The 20,346-nt window shown below is 46.4% G+C and overlaps 1 protein-coding gene across 2 annotated transcripts in view; it reads left to right on the forward strand.

The window, feature by feature from the left end:
• Positions 1 to 20,346, forward strand: part of LOC142563878 (uncharacterized) — a 95,470-nt gene that overhangs the window by 60,471 nt on the left and 14,653 nt on the right. For both annotated transcript variants that reach the window (XM_075674555.1, XM_075674556.1), the window contains 2 exons: positions 798 to 2,315; positions 5,588 to 5,722. In XM_075674555.1, coding sequence (XP_075530670.1) covers positions 798 to 2,315; positions 5,588 to 5,722 — 1,653 coding nt within the window. The remainder of the gene's footprint in view (positions 1 to 797; positions 2,316 to 5,587; positions 5,723 to 20,346) is intronic.

Raw genomic sequence — 20,346 nt, forward strand, 5'->3', positions numbered from 1 at the left:
TTATCTTTGCATACCCTTTGAAAGAAGCACATTGTCAGCAAAGCATTTGCTTGCGAAACACTCTTCTGGCTTCTTCGCTTGCCATTTTGCACAGCTGACGTGATGTGACTGCACTGGAAATTTCGAGACACTGCTATTAAACGACCGAACACCACGTATAAGATGGCTTGCACTGAAGTCATCCTAGCAGCATGTTGGTGAACAATCACAGTGAGGAGCTGTGTCCAGGACGTCACATGCAAGCTACCTATAACACAAAAGCTTCTTTTTTTATGAGCTTCGCATTTTCTGGCTCTCGGTCACACTTCCTGAAGCTTCCCAGGACTATAGAACACTTGCTTTCGCCGACGTCAAGGACTTGAGGCCACGACATTCCGAAATGTAAGCGACTTTTGCTTTTGCCACCTGCGTGAGACGCACCCAGTGCTCGCATTGTATGAAGCCTCCTGTGACAAAGCGAATGCTTCGCTATTGGCACGTCTTTCTCAGCGCGCGTACACGCAGTGTACCATCTGTGCCAAGGGCCAGCCACTGTCTTTTCTCAACTTCTGCTCTTGAGATAAACCTTTCGGCTTTACTTCACCGATTCTTGCATACTTCGGCGCCGCTTTCAACGTGCCAAGCACCATCTGCGTCCAGGACTGCAGCATTCTGCTTTATCTACTTCGTCGCTTGCGACAAACCGCTCGCTTCAGCCTACAAGATTTTTTCTCGGCTTCCGTGTTGCGACGCCGCTTTCAACGTGCAGTGCCTTGCTTACCAAGATTCAAGCGTGTTTGTCTTATTTTTGTCTCAAGGTTCCTCATCAAGGTCTTCCGGAAGCTCTTCTAGATCTTCTGGAAGCTCGTCCAGCTCTTCCAGAGGTTCCTCCGGTTCATCTTCGTCTTCCAGCTCCTTGTCTAGTTCTATCTCCTCGTTGTTCAAACGACCAGGAGGCAGCAGAAAGCCGTCAAAGCCGAAGCCCTCAGGACCGATATATGTCACCAGAAGGCCTGCTCCGGCCCCTACTCCGAAGCCTGCCCCATATCCCACGAGGAGACCCGCACCGTACCCTACGCAGCCATCTCCCAGGCCACCTCCCCCAAGTGCCCCATCCTACCCAGGACATAGTGGTTCTTATCCAAACGTACCGGGCCATCGGCCGCAAACTCCGAGCGCGCCACCAATGGAGCCTGGAAAAATAGTTCCTGGACAAGTCAATCCCATACAGCAACCGGGCGGTGGTCAACATCCTCCGGGATTCAAGCCGATGACTCCTAGCGCTCCTCCCGCGGAGCCTGGATACCCGGGCGGAAGTCCTTCAGCACCTGGACGTCCGACCGGGAGCAATCCCGGTTACCCTGGCGGTCAGTATCCGGGCCAGGGTCAGCCAGGCCGCCCTCCGAGTCAGTATCCCGGCCAGACTCAACCCGGTTATCCTGGCACCGGTCAAGGTCAACCTGGGTACCCCGGTGGTCAATATCCGGGCCAGGGACAGCCAGGCCGCCCTCCGAGCCAATATCCTGGACAAAGCCAGCCCAGTTACCCACCAGGTCACTATCCCGGTGCCGGTCAAGGTCAACCAGCGTACCCCAGTGGTCAATATCCGGGCCAGGGTCAGCCAGGCCGCCCTCCAGGCCAATATCCTGGACAAAGCCAGCCCAGTTACCCACCAGGTCATTATCCTGGTGCCGGTCAAGGTCAACCGGGCTACCCCGGTGGTCAGTATCCGGGGCAAGGACAAGCTCAGCCAGGGTATCCCGGTGGACGATATCCTGCACCGGGACACGGCTATCCGTCCGGACAATACCCGGGTCAGGGTTACCCGGGAGGTTATTACCCGGGAGGTCACTACCCTGGTGGGGGAGGCTACCCTGGTGGTCATTATCCAGGTGTCTACCCAGGCGGTTACCCTTCCGCGCCCAAGAAGCCCGGAGGACTTCTAGGACAGCTTCTGGGTGGTAGCAGTGGCCTCGGTGGCAGTAAGAAACGCCCTGGTCACGTGTTTGCACCTACGCACCCTCTCTATGGTGGCATGCCGGTAGCCACAATGTATGGTGTGCAAAAGGGTCTTAAGCACAAAGGCATCAAACAAAAGGATGTCGCCAAGGTGCTCGGGGCTGTACTTCTGTACAAGACGCTGCGTCACCGCAGGAAGAGGTGGAAGCCCAAGTTCTACGGCGGTTACTACGGCTCTAGCTACTACGGCTCTAGCTACTACTACGGCGGACGACGCTATTATGGCTCCTCTTACGACCGCTATCGCAACCGGACCACTCTCGGCAACGCAACCGCTGGTGGGATCGACACCGTCCCCGAGAACGCCACCTACATAGGTAACATGGCTAAAATTACGGGACCCGTCTTTTTGATTTATGTAGTCTGAATAGGTGCACCATATTTTGCCGCTGCGCTTTTTGCACGGCATGGCGAACGAGTGATTACACGGCTACCGCCTGGAACAATACTGTACATTCTTTCTAACGCAGAGTTATGCACGTAGGATGAGCATTAATTTTGTTACCTGGACTGGAGAAAGACTGTAGCGCGCGTTAACTTCGCATTAGAACTTCGACGGTGTATTTCGAAGTACAAAAAGGAAAAGAAGAAAGCAAGGACTCCGCAAAATTTACGACGATTATACGCGACCTAGTAATATACATATAAGTAGAAGTGTGTACTATTTGAAAGGCGTAACTTTTCAGAAGAATCAGTAGCGTTATTCCGAGATTCCTGTCTTCTTATAGCAGGCTTCCAACACGCATATACAGTTGCATATATTCATTTGGCTTGGCTATATGCGCGCTCTGCATAGCTTAAGTGTAGCGAACAATGTAATCGAAACACCGGGATCGCGTTCTCAAAACATCGGCTAACGACGACAAAAAGAAAATGTAAACATTGACATTCGTGGACCCATGAGAGCGTGCATATCACTCCTTGCTGTCATAAAAGTAACCGCAAAAAAAGAAAAAGAAAGAAGAATACAGAACCATCGTTCTGAAACTTAAAAGAAAAAGAAAGCAGCTTCATCTCACGAGACTCCAAACTTTGTTAAAAAGAAAACTGTTGCTCTTTCAGTTCGCATGCTTCTCGTGTACTTTTTATTCTCTATTTTGCTCGTTGTTTGACTCTCTAATTTCTGGTGCTGCTGACGACTGCCACAAACGTCACGGGTCCTAGTGAGAGTCAAATTAACTTCCAGCCTGATTTTATTTTTTACTTCAATAAATAAGCTGCTTAATGTTCGCAGAATGATGGGGCACTATCTGCAGTTGTCAAACCTGGTGCTGTCGGGAAAGTGAACGTCGCTAGTTGTAACTGCTGCGAATTTTGGAGAGCTCTCCGCGCTTTCCCTGAAAAAAAAAAGAAGCGTCGAGGCGAGTATGATAGCCACTATGTTAACTTCACCGTGGAGACGAAACTAAACTGATAGCGGAGGGTCGCAGGCGTTTGTAATACAAGGAAGGACTGCACCGCGTGCTCCTGTTAGGAGGTTTCACCAGAATGTGTGCTCTATACGACCACATTGTAAACCTATGCTGCAACCTGACCTGAAACTAGCCTAAACGCGAGACGTCTGTGCGGTATTGGAAACGCTCGCGTGTATGCGCGATGAACAGTTTACAGTGAATCGAGCACTTTTCAAGGCCCACCGCGGTGGCGTTGTGGCTTTCGCGTCTCGCTGCTAGGCCTCGAGGCGCGGGATCAAGTCTCGACCGCGGCGGTCGCATTTCGGCAGGGGCGAAGCGCAAAAAACGCCCGTGTTTGCTGCATTGGGCGTACGTGAAAGAAACCCAGGTGGTCAAAATACCTGGGTTTCAAATACCGGGGTACCGCACTATGGCGTGCCTCTCGATAATATTGTGGTGTTGGCAGGTCAAATTGCAAGAGAGATAGAGAGAGAGATAGAGACAAAGAGGGAAAGGTAGGGAGGTTAACCAAGGACGCCCCCACTTGGCTACCCTACACTTGGGGATGAGGAAAAGGGAACAGCGGATAAGGAGATAAAGATAGCGATCAGTCATTCCCAGTCAGTCGCAGAGGAATCTCCACTGTCACAAGCGTTCGTACAATCCAGTGTCCTTCAAGAAGCGCAGAAGGGCTTTTGTGGCCGTTTGCATGCAAGAATGCATAGCGCATCATCCAAGGAACCGCAGAATTTAATTTTTAATGAGCACTTTGCAGCACAGCGGAAAAAATTGCACTCAAAGCAATATTATGAGACTCAACGTGTGTGTGTGTGTGTGCGTGCGTGTGTGTGTGTGTGTGTGTGTGTGTGTGTGTGCGTGTGTGTGTGTGTGTGTGTGTGTGTGTGTGTGTGTGTGTGTGTGTGTGTGTGTGTGTGTGTGTGTGTGTGTGTGTGTGTGTGTGTGTGTGTGTGCATTTCTATGATTTTCTGCTTCGACCTCAAGTCAGCAGTTTGTGACAGTTTGAGAAATGCGATGAGCAGAAGAATTGTACCTATAGGTTTAGTCTTTTCTTGTCGAGCAAATTTTATGTGGCGAAAGCCTCAGACGACACATCACAAATCGTGACACAAACGACGAAACGCTAGTCTTCGTAAGGTGAACTACTAAAGAAAACATTACCGAAAACGGAAACAAAAATCAGCTTTGATGTTTACACGGCGTGCTTTTCCGGATGGGAGTGATTCGATTAAAATGACATGAACTATCGTAAAGAAACATGAAAGAAAAAAAAAACCACTAACAAAGGAGATTACGTGCACATAACGGTCAGGGCATTTCCAGGCGCTCGCACTACTTAAACAAAGAGCGAAATATTATGTATATATATACATCAAGGCCATAGAGGTTCGAGTGCCGGCGGCAACCTTCTAGCCTCACGTCTTCGGAAATGTAATTGCTGCTTGAGCTCAACGCATCTACGTATTACTAAACAAATCATTATCGTAGACCTAGCAAACACGAACACAGTAATAATCAGGACGAGGCGCGTTCTAGGCAACATCCCGTCTTCTCTGCTGTGCTCCTGCTTACTTCTTCCGCGCAATATTTTTTTTTAAATAAGCCGAACTATGTTTCACTAGCGCACCAACAAGCTCTACCGAGAGAGAGAGAGAGAGAGAGAGAGAGAGAGAGAGGGAGGGAGGGAGGGAGAAGGCGGGGAGGTTAACTAGATATCAGACTCCGGTTTGATACACTGCACTGGGTTTGGGAGATAGGGGTTAGGGAAGAGGACAGTGAAGAAAGGGGTAAAATACGCACACACAGGCACACACACGAAGGGCGTTCCGCTAGCGTCCGTCATCAGTAAGCTCTACCAAAGCAACTGCATATGTCAACCGCTTCTTTTTCGTGAAACACAAAACAAATCAGTACCCCCCAAAATATGTAGGTTGAATGTTTTCGCTCGATATAGTCTCTGCCAATTCAGCATCAATGTTGACGTGCCGTAAATTGAGACTGAATTTTACAGAGTGAGCCCTACAAGTGTCGACGCCGCGCCATAACCCTCAAAAACAAGGTCAGGTAATTTAGAGAGACCGAGAGAGAGACTTGCACCGTCCTTTGTGTGCCAAAGTGCGTGACGCGAGTGTCTGTGTCCGACACCCTGCTTTCTTGCCCCCTTCGCCGGCCCGCAGAGGAGTGTCGCTACAAGAAGGAGCCGTGGGAAGAGTGCGACCGCTCCACCAACACCCAGAAGCGCAAGCTCATCCTCAAGCGCGGCAGCGGCAAGTGCGAGCCCACCAAGGAGCTCACCAGGAACTGCAAGAAAGGTGAGCTCGCCGACGTCGCCTTCCGCAAATGGGAGAGACGTTCTTTGTCTGTTTCTTTGTTCATAAAATGGAACCGTATCTCTTGCGCGTGCATACCGCGCTTTCTCAAATGGTAAAGGCACCTGTTTCTGTGTTGTTGTTGTTGTTGTTGTTGTTGTTGTTGTTGTTGTTGTTGTTGTTGTTGTTGTTGTTGTTGTTGTTGTTGTTGTTGTTGTTGTTGTTGTTGTTGTTGTTGTTGTTGTTGTTGTTGTTGTTGTTGTTGTTGTTCGTCTGTGTCCTTTCCTAACCGACGTAATGACGGAAGCTCGTACTCGAGGCTCAACGGCGTTGCAACATACAGCGACTCGAGCGCGTAGAACTGCTCTCATGGGCAACCCACCGCAAATTGAAGCATTCTCTTGCGCCTCTTATACAGTGTGCCTTTAGGCTATATAGATGATTTTATTAACAGGCTACTGGCGTGTGAGAACGAGGTATTTTTGAAGATGAGTTGCTATGAGAGGCGGACATGCACTGCAGCTTGTAACGTAAGCTTGAAGAAGCTCATCATCAAAAAATCCGCTAGTTAATTCTTGATTAGAACCTCGGGGGCGATTTCTCGTTTGGCAAATTTGAAAGTAGTCATATTTTGATGGCTCTCCCAGATACCCTGTACAATTTTTGAAACAATATTTATATTCGCGTCTAATTCGAGGCTATTAATTATAGAATTGCAACACTCAATTAACCCAGGCAACGTCAACACCGAGTGTGCCATGCAGGTGCGCCTGAAAAAGCAGCCCCGCTATTACGTCATTTGGAAAGGTCCCATGGCTAAGTGTGTGACGTCATCTCCGGGATCAGTTCAATTTGCTATTGCACTGTCTCCAGGATTGACCCGCTTTACTCGGCAAAAAACTGGCATATTGCGGCAAGTACTGATACGACCCGTAGTACGTGGAAGGCGGTTTAGGTCTGGGGCTATTCACAGCAAGAATTCCGATATACTTGTGCATGCTGCAGAGAACTCAACACAATGACTCAGAGGCCCTGTAGTCGCACATGTCAAAGAGAAACTGTCGTTTTCCACTTGTAGACGCTTTTAGGGCGTCCCTCAGCGCCCGCATATCCACGCGCATGCTGCTTGCTCTACGTGTACTGACGAGATTGGACATCAAAGGGACCCCTGCGCAGGTTCCATGTGATTTTGTCTTCTTGAGTGTCCACGTGACCCTAACCTAACGCTTCCCACGTGTGTCTGCATGTTGCAGTTGCCTTAAAGTACGCGTTACTCTGTTTTCAGATTACTCGGCAAACAGATATGGCGTGATTTCGTTTTCTAGCTTCCCACTACCAACCCAGTTCCACCATTCTTTCTTCGCACCGCCATTTCCAGGAACGCACTGGTTCGTTGTAGTTAACGAAGAAAACTGTGAATTTTAAGACGCATACGACAGCACGTACCGCCGATGAAAATTGAAAATTTAAAAGGGAAAGATAGAACATGTCTTACGTTCAAGGATTGACTGACGGGCTATTTCGTCAAAAACAACGCTTCAAGGCCGGACACAAGGGAAGATACCACACATACGCAGCGCTTACGTACATGCAAATACAGAAATACAGAAAGATTAAAGGTTCGGTTCAGTATGTATATACCTCCTCGCGTTTGAATTAGTGCTGATTCTACATTTACGCTCACCGGCAAAGTCAATAGACCTCGAACTTTTCTTTCCCTTTTTTTTTGCGCTTCTTTCTATCCTACGATAGCACTTATGAAGCCCGATAAACCTTAAGTAGAACGATTACGCAGATCCAACTCGCAGTCTGGAATCCACGCAAAGCGGTCAACTAAATGCAATAAAACTGCTCATCTTTTGCAGAGCTTTCTGCAGCGAGACGATAAAGCTCCTGCCCAGCAAATTAGCACGACGCGGAAACCCCCGCACGTCACCGCCCACGTGATCCACGCGACTGCTGATCGCGCAATCTGCGGCATCGACCCGCTTTCGTACGCGTCATCTCCGGGATTAGCTCAATTTTACTATTTCAGTATCTCCAGGATGGACCCAGCTTACTCGGCAATAAACTCGGCCGAGCTAGTCGATGCACCAAACACCGGGAAAGGAGGCTTAGGAAGTTTCGCTTTAATAAAGAGATCATATGGCTCGAACGCGTGTACTTGTTTATGCCCAGGACATTTAGCTAGTGTTTGTTGCTCCGAAGAACAGCTCCGTAGAGAGAAGACCCGGCAACCGGAAGTGCCGGTTGAGGCGACACAAATTTAGCTATATATAATCCGATTGCCTTGCGAAAGCTGTCGTGTCTACGATCTGTTTGGTAAGAGAGCAGCAGCAGAAGCAGAACAGCAGCCAGTGTCAGCGAAATCCGGGAGGATTCGCCTAGAAAGCGTCCCTTTTGAAAAGAACGCCGGGAGCGCAGCCAAAAAGCGCGCAAGCGCACTGTCGTACACTCAAGTAGTGCAATGTATCACGCTCCGAAAATAAACTGGTGAATTACTGCGTAATCAACCTCGTTTTTTTTCGGGTCACCTATATCGCAGAACTGGCTGTTTGCACTGCACATATCTGTGTATAGGGCGTCACAGCCAACATGGGTCGAGCTATTGACAAAAAAAAAAAACAGGGCACGAAAGCCGCGCACGAGACCCACAGCGCTCTTTCTATCAGCAGGAGCCTTCCGCGAACTGAACAATTTCTTCTGTAATGTGTCATTATCCGAATATTCGACATTATTTCGCCAATTTCCTAATCACATTGGTTACAAGGCCAAACGGTTCTGCGCATTTGAAAAAAAAAAAATTATACTCGATATCTTCGAGCCCGCTACATTTTTTTTTTTCCTTCTATCGCATTTCCAACTTCAGACGCGAAATACGAAATGTATGCAAAGCAAGCGGGCGTCCGCTCTCCATGCGCGCGAGGCGGCAGCGCTTTGAAGCGCGCTGTAAATTGATTATTCCGAAAGGCTGACTTGACGACTGCGTAAAGGTGGCAAGCCGTCGGTGGACTTTTTAGCCGGTGCTATAGGCAAGCAGCCGCGTAACGCGGTGTAAGCTAAGGAGCCGAGTCGCTCTAGCAGTAAGACGTGTCATTGCTCTTAGCAACGGCCAACAGTTAAGCCAGTTAAGCGGACAGGGTGTCACTTTCACGCGGTGGCGACGTCAGCCACTTAAGGAAGTGAGTTTTTTGACACCCCCTTTGAGGAGCCTGGCTGTCGAGTACGCGCGATGCGCTCGAGCCTTTCTTTTTCATTTCTTTTTTAATATTTAGCGCAGCAACTTCGAAATGCAAAAAATCAGTAAGTAGCGAAAACGCAAGGCTTGGCAACTACTGACTGTGACGTTTTCTGTGGGAAGAACAATTAGGCTTTCGGAGTTGCGCCATAATATTAGTAGTTATTAAGCTGACAAATTAATTCCGGCTATTTCCTTAATGTGACATAAATCTGACCGAAAAGGAAAAAAACGCTCTAGTTTGTGAAGACGACTATGCGGACAGGATTGATGGAAAACTATGGCGTACAACCTATGTTGTACGTTTTATATATCATCATCATCATCATCATCATCATCATCATCAGCCTGGTTGCGCCCACTGCAGGGCAAAGGCCTCTCCCATACTTCTCCAACAACCCCGGTCATGTACTAATTGTGGCCATGCCGTCCCTGCAAACTTCTTAATCTCATCCGCCCACCCGACGTTTTGTTAACAAATTAACTGGAACGCCAATGCATTTCTCCGCAAAGTTGGGGAATTTGTATATCGAAACTCGTGCCATCTTGAAAACTCGTTCCAAATGGATTCGCCTTGTGAGCTCCGCGACTATAACTTGTAAATTGCAATATGAGCCATAATGTAATTAGTTGAATATTTTTATTAATTAGTCAATTTTGCATCTTTTTTTTATGCAAGTATTGTTCGCCGCTTCGGGTAGACCAGCTCACGAACTAGAATTTTGATATGTGCCACAGGCAACTTCAAAAGATTTTTTCAAAGTGTTCGCTGAAACACCCTGTATACCAAGATACCAAGACAAAAGCGCCTGCTTTAAAGCATGAAGCCACCACAAGTACGCATTAAAAATTCAAAGGAACCATGACGGCCTCTTTAAGATGAACGAGCGCGCATGTTTGACCTCAGAAAAGGAAGTTCTTTATGTGGTAATGCAATTGAAGGGTTACTAACCGAGTCACCTTCATCGATTGCTGCTGCTTCAATGATAAGCATAGTGTTTTCATTAGGATGCCTCGCTAAGAGACTGGCTTTTTCAAAGACAGCTCGTTCATCTTGAGGAGGCGGTCATGGTTTCTTTGAATTTTGAATGCGTACTCGTAGTGGCTTCATGATTTAGAGGGGGCGCTTTTGTCTTGGTGTCTTGGTACATACGCTTGTTACTCAAAATAAAATTCACTTGGAAGTCAACGCTTGTCTTGGTCGTTGTTTCGGTCCCTCTATGTATGCGCTGTAAGGGATGCTTGCAATGGTATACCAACTAGCTCGCACCCAAACCCTGGTTGTGTAAAGCGGGCAATGGAAGTGACAACTTATGCAAGTGCGAACTGTAAGCAGTGCGTCATTATTTATTAACGCGAGAGCGTTAAGGGCCCTGTGTCGCGGAAACTCCGGCGTCGGAGGTCGCATCGAGAAAAATTTTCGCACCAAATTCTGAATCACGCAAACCCAACCACTTCTCTACAACAAGAGTTGCTCATACCTTGCATTCATTTTTTACAAAGTTATTCCTTGGAATTTTGATAATGGCCACCCACAAGCAAATCTAATGGCAAAAAATACCAACAGCACATATCTTTTATGTTAGCTCTCCTCAGACTGAACTATTAAATGTGCGAAACAATGACAGGAGTTCTACGACGCAAGAGTCCGCGTTTCAACCAGAAAGATGGCCTTCGTGCTAAGCGTTCGCCGCCGGCGTTTCCATGTAAACGTTGCGGTTACAGAAGCTAATATAGGGAAATATAATCCGCGTGTTTTATCTTTATAATTATTAGTCAAGTCTTGCGTTCGAACGGTAGGTAAAAGAAAATTTAAAGTTTTTTCATCAGTTATCTAATCTCGACAAAAAACATGCATTCATACGCCAATCGTTACAAAGAACAGTGGAAGGTGCTCACTGCGCGGGCGAATTATTCTGTGCAAAAAAAAATATCACACGCACTTCCAAGCCCTTAAAACTTATTTAATAAACCATTCTGCGTGAACACTACGCGAACATTTCACCAATCTTTGCTCACGTGATAAATAAAGAGTATTATCGTACCTTCTCTTTTGCATTTTTAACTTCTGTGGCTGTGTCATGCGAAAGTGTATTAGTCTTGAACCTTTTGTATTCTGTATATGTGTACTATCCCGGCCTGCCTGTTGCTCAGTGGCTATGGTGTTGGGCTGCTGAGCACGAGGTCGCGGGATCGAATCCCGGCCACGGCGGCCGCATTTCGATGGGGGCGAAATGCGAAAACACCCGTGTGCTTAGATTTAGGTGCACGTTAAAAAACCCCAGGTGGTCAAAATTTCCGGAGTCCTCCACTACGGCGTGCCTCATAATCAGAAAGTGGTTTTGGCACGTAAAACCCCAAATATTATTAAATTATCCCGGCTTGCCTTGTGGAGATGGCTGCGCTCTTTAATCAAGTTGCTTGTTCCGCAAGCGACTTTTAACCGCAGTCTCCTCCATCGATGATGGACATGCACAAGTTTTATTGTTATTATTATTATTATAGCGCCTGAGTTTGCAAGACGCATTGACACCAGTTTAGAGATATTATTTTGCAAAGTCTGGGGCAAAATACGTGGCCGTTCGTGTTACTTTGGCGATTCAATGCATGAAAGAGACTTTTGTTGAAAAAGTAACTGGAAAAACAGCGCATTTGTACAACAGCGCATGTATGCAAACTGGTCTCATTCTGGAAATTCATTCCAAGTGGACACGCCTTGTAACCTCGCCGGCTGCAATATGTAAACCACAATATGCGCCGCAGTTTATTAGGTTGTTGATTGCTCATTTTTTAAATATTAGGTCAACACGTGTTTCGCTTTCTCATGCAACTCATTTTCGCCTCTCTGGATAAGCCTTGTGAAAGAATAAAAACAGGAGCAGCGCTACACAGGACGAGCGATTAAAGACCACAGGACAGAGCGCTATTCCTGTTTTTATTCCAAAGGTGAACCAACCAGCCCCATTGAACACAGTCCTTGTCAAAGAATAGAACTATGGTTACTACAACAGGCGATATTTTTCTTCAATTCCGTAAAAAATTTAAATGGTTACCCCACATATACTAGAGCCTTTTCTAGTAAAATGCAGCTGCCAGTCAGTGTCCGTGTGCTGTCTTCTGCTTTCCTTCGTCTCCTATGCTGGGCCACCACGTTTCAAGTGTCAAATCTGTTTTTTTTTGTTTTTTAGTATCGGTAACACGGATGCCGACAAAGACAAAACGCAACAACGACCTGACGAAGTCTGCGGCCCCTCTTAGATTACGAGCAGGGTACACATATCTAGATAATGCGGTGCATGAAAATAATATTTACACCGGTGTGGTAAAAAGACAACAATTTCGAGAACGCTTAAGCTTCGCCTGTAAGAGTGGAACGCGATAGCATTTCAAAGATCCCTGACTGATTCTCCCACTTCCCAAGTGCAGCTTATGTAACCGCAATGTTTACCTTCAGACGCTGGCGCCTAAAGCTAGCCAGGAAGGCGAGCTTTCGGGTTCTTTTTTTTCTTTCCCCCGCACGGCGGAGCCCGCCGCTGCTTTGGACGCGGGGAGGCGAGCGCCATGTTGATGGTGTTGCGAGAAACCGAGCGGAACGCGCCGTTCCTCCTAAGACACACCTCAAACGGCAGCTCGAGAATGGGCCGGTATTTGAGTTTACGCGTAGCGTAAATACGTTTTCTCGTATGTTCAAATTACAATCCGACGCTGTCATGTCGGGAGCTTGTGTGTAAGTCGTACTTTACAAAATTTGCGACGCATTTTACTTTGATAAGTTCAGTTACGCTTCAGTAACGCCTATGTGCCGCTCGGAGGACTTGCGTGGTTCGCGATTCGTTGTTCGGGATGATTTTTCTCTCATGGACAACGCCGACGGCGCCGGACGCCGACATAGGATTTCCTGTAACACGGGACCCTTAACGCTATCGCGTTAAAGAAAACAAGGCAACTCCTGCACGTTTCTATGCGTTAACGCCGAAATTATGTCACATACCATAGGTTCTTGTTCAGTTATGTAAAACTAAACTAGAAAGAAATAAAGCCAGATAAAGACTTAACAACATAATTGGAAAACTAGACGACTCTATAAAAGCTCGGGACACACTGTGCGATGCCGCATAGAAACGAGGAAGCAACACAACAGTGCAAGACACACGCACAAAAAAAAAAAGAGAAACACAGTTCAACGGTTCGAGCATACTGCAATAGACATGCCTTGCTAAATAATTCTGCGGTATTACAGGTCTCAAAACCACGATCTGTTTATAAGTTACGCCCTATTTTGTGTAATTTTGCCCGCCTTACATAGTTTTTAGCGCGCACCCAACGAACTGTACACGAGCGTTTTTGGATTCAACTTCCATCGAAATCCAGCTGCACAGGCCGGCATCGAAGCTTCGACCTCATGCTCAGAAGGGCAACACTATATCCACCCAGCTACCGCAGCGGGTGACTGCACATCTTGCTAACACCGACAGCTCTGTTATGTCATTACTCGCGTATTAGTAAAGTATCGATTCATTGTTTTTCGCGTTCAGTTTCATCAAGCTCAGGGTCATCGCTCGCAATCAATTATACGATGGCGAGGACTCGACACTTCCGAAACGCGGGGAGGGGCGGCGGAAGAATACGTCACGTGGGCGGCTACGCCGGATGCGCCAAAGGGGGTCGATTTTCCAATTACATCGCAATCACGATTCCCTCTCGCTCGGCGCGGAACGAACGGGTGGCGCCTTCGCTCTGCTGAGCGAAGCTGTCACGTGACCGCCAGCCACGCAGCGAGCAGGACCGTTGAATTAATGCGGGGGAACGGCGGAGCGAAATTGGGAGTTCCAAGTTTGCGGCGTTCACGTGGCCGGTTTTCCGTCGATAACGCCGTCCTTGCCTGCGCAATTATCTACGCGGTTTGCATAATGCCGCCGCGCGCAGTCTGTAATCCGACCATATAGCCAGCTCGCATGTACTTCCCGAAAGAATATATGTTTGTGTAGCAGATAACGTCGCTGACTTTGTGCTCAAGTGCGTCCTCAAGGACAAGCTAGTACTCGCAAGAGCAGGATTTGATTTCAACTCGCTGCCGATAGGGCTCCTTTCGCTCTCAGTACGCGGAGTCAATCAGATCTTCTTGTTTTGTTTTGTGCGGGTTACTGCCTTTCTGATATCTAACTACATCTCGTGGAGTTGGCGTGCAGAAACTCCTCCCCCCCTGCCGGCCATCCCACTTTCTGTATGTTCACTCTAACAAGGCACACGCGGAATTGGCGTGCGCTATTAGGCATAGAAGGATGAGTAGGAGGGGGGGGGGAGGGGGGGGCTGAAATTGCTCAAATTATGAAATTACTCTCTACTCCCGTACAATATACTTATCAACACCACAACCTCCTTCCCGCTTTCCCTTTAACCAATTAGCCCGAACTGCCATCCATATATAATGAAGCGTTGATTCGCTCAAGGCCAACACTGCGATGTTTCCGGAGTGTTTTTCATTTCAAATAGAATGTGGGGATGAGTTGCGCATGCAATCGGTGACGTATTGAGCGAGATGGTTGCGCTGTTACGGTAAACTAAGAAGAGAGAAAAAAAAAAGAAAGTGGATGTGCCCACACTTCAAAATATATTAAAGGTATTCAGTTCGCTGGTTTCAAAGTGATGTTGTCACCACTAAACGAATGACTCAAAGGGACTTGTTGGTGGGCAAGTTGATTGATACTTCAGGAAGCCAAAGTGTCGTCGTGTTTCGTGTTGTTTGCTACCATTTTATTTAGTTTCTAATGGCGTCCTTAAATACTCCGGTATCTCACGTTTCGTGAAATTCAAGTCATAGCGTGTGGTTAGGAATTGAGGCGTGTATTCTTACGCATCGCTTCTTAACGCTAAAATCCATGCACTCTTGAACGTCTGCTGATAAATATTAAAAATTACCTAAGCTCCATTAGTTTCGCTTTATTGATGGTATATCAAGGAGCTCCATTCGTTGCGTTAATTGTAGACGTCTATTTTGTATGTGAATCGCTATAATGAGCCAACTTAGTCTTTGTATTAGAAATGTAGACTATCAATGTAGAATCCTGTTATCGCAACGAATCTCGTAATCGAGCACTTCAGACCGAGATGACGCGCGTTTTAATCTCCACTCTGTTTACCGTCTGCAGCGAAATGATATCGAGTTACAGTGAAATGTCCATCAGCTGCGTGGCGTTCATGTATACTTTGTTTCACGAAATCGGCGCCATACTTTTTCTCTCACCCGCCGTGGTTGCTCAGTGGCTATGGTGTTGGGCTGCTGAGCACGAGGTCGCGGGATCGAATCCCGGCCACGGCGGCCGCATTTCGATGGGGGCGAAATGCGAAAACACCCGTGTGCTTATGTTTAGGCGCACGTTAAAGAACCCCAGGTGGTCAAAATTTCCGGAGTCCTCCACTACGGCGTGCCTCATAATCAGAAAGTGGTTTTGGCACGTAAAACCCCAAATATTATTATTATTATTATTATACTTTTTCTCGCTGTTACTATAGACGTTGCCTTCTGTGATAGCTCCTAAACGGAGCATTGAAACAATCGCAAAATAAATCACACCGTTTGAACATTTCGACCGAGTGACTTCGGCAGACTGTATCACTTTAGTGAAATTAGTGATCTTTTGATTATAATCTTAGCATTTTTTCTATTTTTTCCTTCCTAACGCTGCTCGCAGTGCCATCATCATGTAAGTATCTTTTGCCGTGTTTCCAAAGTGGTTTCATCTTTACAAATATACATTAAGTAAGAAAAGCATAAGTATTTCCATGCCGAACGGAAAACTAACGTAAAAAAACACACTGCTTTTTTTTTCCAAGTCAGAAAATGGATCTTCATCGAAGCACACAGATTCCTTTGTGCCTATTTGCGGACGAAGAACGAAAAAAATACACAAAAAGCTCGCCAGCGCTGTTTTTTGAAGCCACTCGGTCGGTGCAAAATATGCTCGAATTGCATCACTATTTGGTTAAGGGCTCTATAAAACCCGTTTCGTTCATGCGCTCATCTCGTGTGGCGAACGCGCCTAGGTTTATCTCCGAGTCAATTCCAGCGGCGTCTTCGACCTGTCACATTCGAGTTGTTTTGTGAGCGACAAATAGCTTGCACAGAACTCGTTAATCCGAATGAGGAAATCCATGTCGTGTAAAAGGCCCGTTAGACTTAGGTACGTACTAAAATTCGTGCACATGCTTTAACGTGCGCGAAATACAGGTCCCTTATCGTTACGGTACTTGACCGCGAGCACAGAGCTTTCGCAAAACTTCGGCTTAGTTTTTTTTTTTTTTGCGAATCTATGAACACACTTTATTTTACTTGAAGGGTCGTATATTGCGCATTTAAGTTATTACAGATGATAATTTGGGAAAATTCGACGACAGTAGACCGCCTGCACGCCAACAACTACAGCGCTCGCACCCGGATCAACGTGTAGCCTAGGGTTCGTACCCTACAATAATCTCTACTCGCCGCAGTGGGTTCCTATTGCTCAAGTTACGCATCGGGTGTGTTAATGGCGCGCATCGCATCGCCGTTAGAATGGCTAACTTTCCGCAGATGTCACCGTATGTTGCTGAGCAAATTTCAACAACTTAACCTTCGTCTACGGGGCGAGGCGGACTCCCAGGGCCTTCCCTCGGTATCCGCTAGAGCTCTGAGCAAAGGTTATCAGATACTAGATTCCCGGAACTTAAAAGAGTTGAAGTCAGTTTTACTTCTTCGTACAACAAAAGTACTACTACAAACGGGATTTCTTTTTTTAGGTAAGGAGAACAAACCATGTCACAAAATTAAATTTCCGGTTCCCTGACATACTGAGTAATAATTCCACGTTAACTGATAATATTGAAGAAAGTTAATCTTCCCTCGTGTTCGGGCGGCGATCGAAATTGTAATCTCTAGATCGTGAGTTCTTTCTGTGTCTTTCTCAGCGTACTGTTTCTCACATTCCATTTTCCGAATTCTGTTGTGCTTTTGAAATGTCGTGTTGAACAGTTCTTGCCTGTCCTCTCATGCATATATCGTATGCAATAGCACTGTGTACCAAGGCCTGTACTGGTCATGCCTTGGCAAGGTTCTCCGTGTTACTGACGGCGTTACGCTGTGTTATCGCGGTGCTAGGAGCCAAATTCGGTGCGCTGTTGCCCCAGCTCCATGACAGTAATGTAATTACGTGTATTTTCCTAATCTGCGTAGGATATTAAGGTGAGAGCTTTAACCGTAAAAATTAGCTGCTAGTGCGCGCAGCAGTTTCGAGTTCTATGGGAAGCAGCCTAGCCTCCACGCTTGTCGCCTTCCAAGAGCAGACCATGCAGCACAACATCACAAATTACAACACATGTAATTTTGACGGGAAGGTTTCCCTCATGAGTTTCTATCTGAATTCATGGAAACAAAGTCACCGTTTTTCTCAGTAACCACTGCTGCGGATTTGATGAGGTAGTCTGCATTTGAAGGAAAATGTACAAACCTACCTACCGGCTGTAGGAAGCAGATTCATATACTATTATCAACTGTATGCAAGGAGTTGTCGGTGCCTGCAAGACGGCGTCGGATAATGCTCTTCTCTTAATTCTTAGATCAGGTAAAAACACGTCAAACGAGGAATAGAGAAATGGCAATATTGACAACACTTCAAAAGTTGATACGCGCAACAAAAACTGCTGTTTCTGGGCAGTTTCACAAGCGTTGGAGTGTTTACGTTGGCGTACACATAGCAGCCCTTGTTAGGGGAAAACACAGCCCACTCGCCCACATTTATGGCATCATTTTTCTTTTAATAGAAATTCTTTAAAATTGTAATATTGAAGAAAACTTCAGAGTCATGTTTGCAACTCTGTTCATTGTTCTTGCACGATGAGTTTTACGCTGACGGGGTCAAGAGGAACACTGACTAGAAACGAAGACACGGACTGACATGAAGAAGCGTGTGTCAGTTTGTGTTCTCCTTGCTCTAGTACAAGAACAATACGCTCGCCTATTGGCCCAATGCATCGCTCTGTTACAACCCTGTAACTAGGCAATCAAAAATGACGTAATAATTACGTAAAGTGCGCCTATTCAGACATCTAAAGCGGACAAAATTGGTGTAACAATTGAAATGTACGATTATATTGCAGAATTTTCGTAAAACCCTCGTAAGCATTAAAAAACATTTTTGTGAGCTGACAATATTTTATATCGCGTTTGTCCGCTTTAGATGTTCTAACAGGTACAATTGACAGAACTGCGATATCTGCTTTTGGTGCGTAGTTGCAGACGTCTAAACTTTGTGCTTGCTATTTGTTATTTTTATAGCACACCGATTTCCCGCTCCTTCTATATTAACATCTGAGGCTATAAACAAAATTTCGGCTAAAGACAGTCGGCAGAATTTCGCTGTTTCTTTCAAATGCAACAAATTTCCTACAAATTACTTGAGAGGTCGTACAAAAATATGTGTTTCGGCGTTGTGAGTGAATTTCAATAGAGAAATGAGAATTGACCCAGAGATAAGGCTTTCTTTTAACATTTCTCTAACGCGGAAGCTGCCTCAGATAGCCATCGCAGAAGCGATTTAACCTCAATTTACTGGATCAAAATAAACATTGTTCCATGAGGCAGTGTTGAGAGTGGAATTTGTGTTTTTTTTTTCGGCTCTCAATATGCAGCCAAACCTCAATATTACGAATAGCGATTTCACTGAATTTGTTGCGCTTATCTAAACTAGTACGCCTCACCGCATTGACTGTTCCCAGGAAAATTGCTACGACATGTAGGAGACCTTTCGTTCATGGCCCACCGACCACGAAAAACGTCTGCGAAGTAGATATCAAGAAGCAGATATGCCTTCCAAGCTCACCGGCTGCAATTCTTAAGTTTCCATACGTGCCCTAAAGTAATTACAAAGTTATTTGGTGAATTTTTCTTAATTACTTGAATATGTGTTTGGATTTCTTGCGCTCATAATGTCCGCCTCTTCGAATAATGCAGGTCAAAGGCAAGAATTATGCCATATGCCGCAGGCAATTTATTTTTCAAAATTACGGGAAACTTAAAAATGTTACAATGAAGTGTAACGGTTTGTTTCAGTGCCCTCTGTATTTTCGTGCGTTATAGTCTCGGACTCCCACCCTTTATTTATTTTTTTGCATTCACATACCCCAGTCAAACCATGGGCTGCGCTATGTATAAATAAAAAAAGTACGCGGTACGCGTCTTGATGCTGGAGCTTTTATAAATAGAGGTGCCCTAGTCTAAACGTGGCCTCCAAATACATTGCTTCCAATACAGTCTGCAGCCAATACGTTATGGATTTGCGACTAAGCGGACCCACGGGCCTGGCCAGCAGTCCAAAAGAGTAGTACGCGACAGGTCAGCTTATATGACAGGTCTACATTGTTCTTTTTTTTTTCTAGCGCTGCAATGAGCTCGGTGCCAACGCTTGTCACGCGGATAACTGGTGGACTCGACAACTCGAGTGGCCGCTGATGTGACGATGCTACACCGATGCTGCTGTCGCTACAACTTGAACAAAATTGACAGGTGGTCACGTTATACACTTGCAATCACGGGAAAACATTTCGGAGGCCAGAGATTCCGCAAAGCCGCTCCTCCCGCCGTAGCAAGGATAGAATCACGCCTCTCGACCGCGTCTCCAGTAATGGCCTAGTGTCATTCTCGCTCTTTGTCCCGCGTAGAAGATAAGGCTTCCGTTTCTTAGTGCCCTATTCATTTTCATTGCTGCCATCATCTGTATCACTTACACCTAAATAAAATACACACAATAGCGACACGCCAAAGAGTCCACCCTCTTTCAATTTCCGTTCTCAGCATCGCCTTTTTTTTATTTTTTTACAATGGGCGAAGGTTCGGTATATCTAACGGACATCGCACTTCGATTGCTACTTGATGCTTCACCATCGTCGTCACGTGACCCACAGTCGATCGCAGTTTCCGGCCCCTTTAATACGCGCCATCTATATATAGTGAACAGCCTGCACCCGGCTGCTCATGGGATGCGCTTGAGTGTACACTTATGTGTTCAGAGGAAATCGTGATAAGTTCCGGATCAGCTTTCATTTTGAGCTTCTAGAGCACTATCCTGGTTCCTTCGCTACGCGGGAGCCTTATTGCACTCTTATATCGAACACCCTCCAGGGCCGCGGTAAATTTCAGATATTGATTTACAGAGTTTGCTCGCCGATAATGCGAGCTTTCTGTTTTCGCACCGAAAGGGGAATTGGCCTCGCCTTCCACTGCTGGACGTTTCACTGGCTTCGATCTTTTTAGACCACAGCACTTATCGTAATTCTCCATTCGGTTACCCTGTCGGTGACCGTCTGTATTTTTATCTTTATTCTGGGAGAAATATCAGTGCTGCGTTAGGCGATCATT

Source organism: Dermacentor variabilis, chromosome 11 (genome assembly GCF_050947875.1).
Source record: "Dermacentor variabilis isolate Ectoservices chromosome 11, ASM5094787v1, whole genome shotgun sequence".
In the NCBI taxonomy this organism is placed as follows: domain Eukaryota; kingdom Metazoa; phylum Arthropoda; class Arachnida; order Ixodida; family Ixodidae; genus Dermacentor; species Dermacentor variabilis.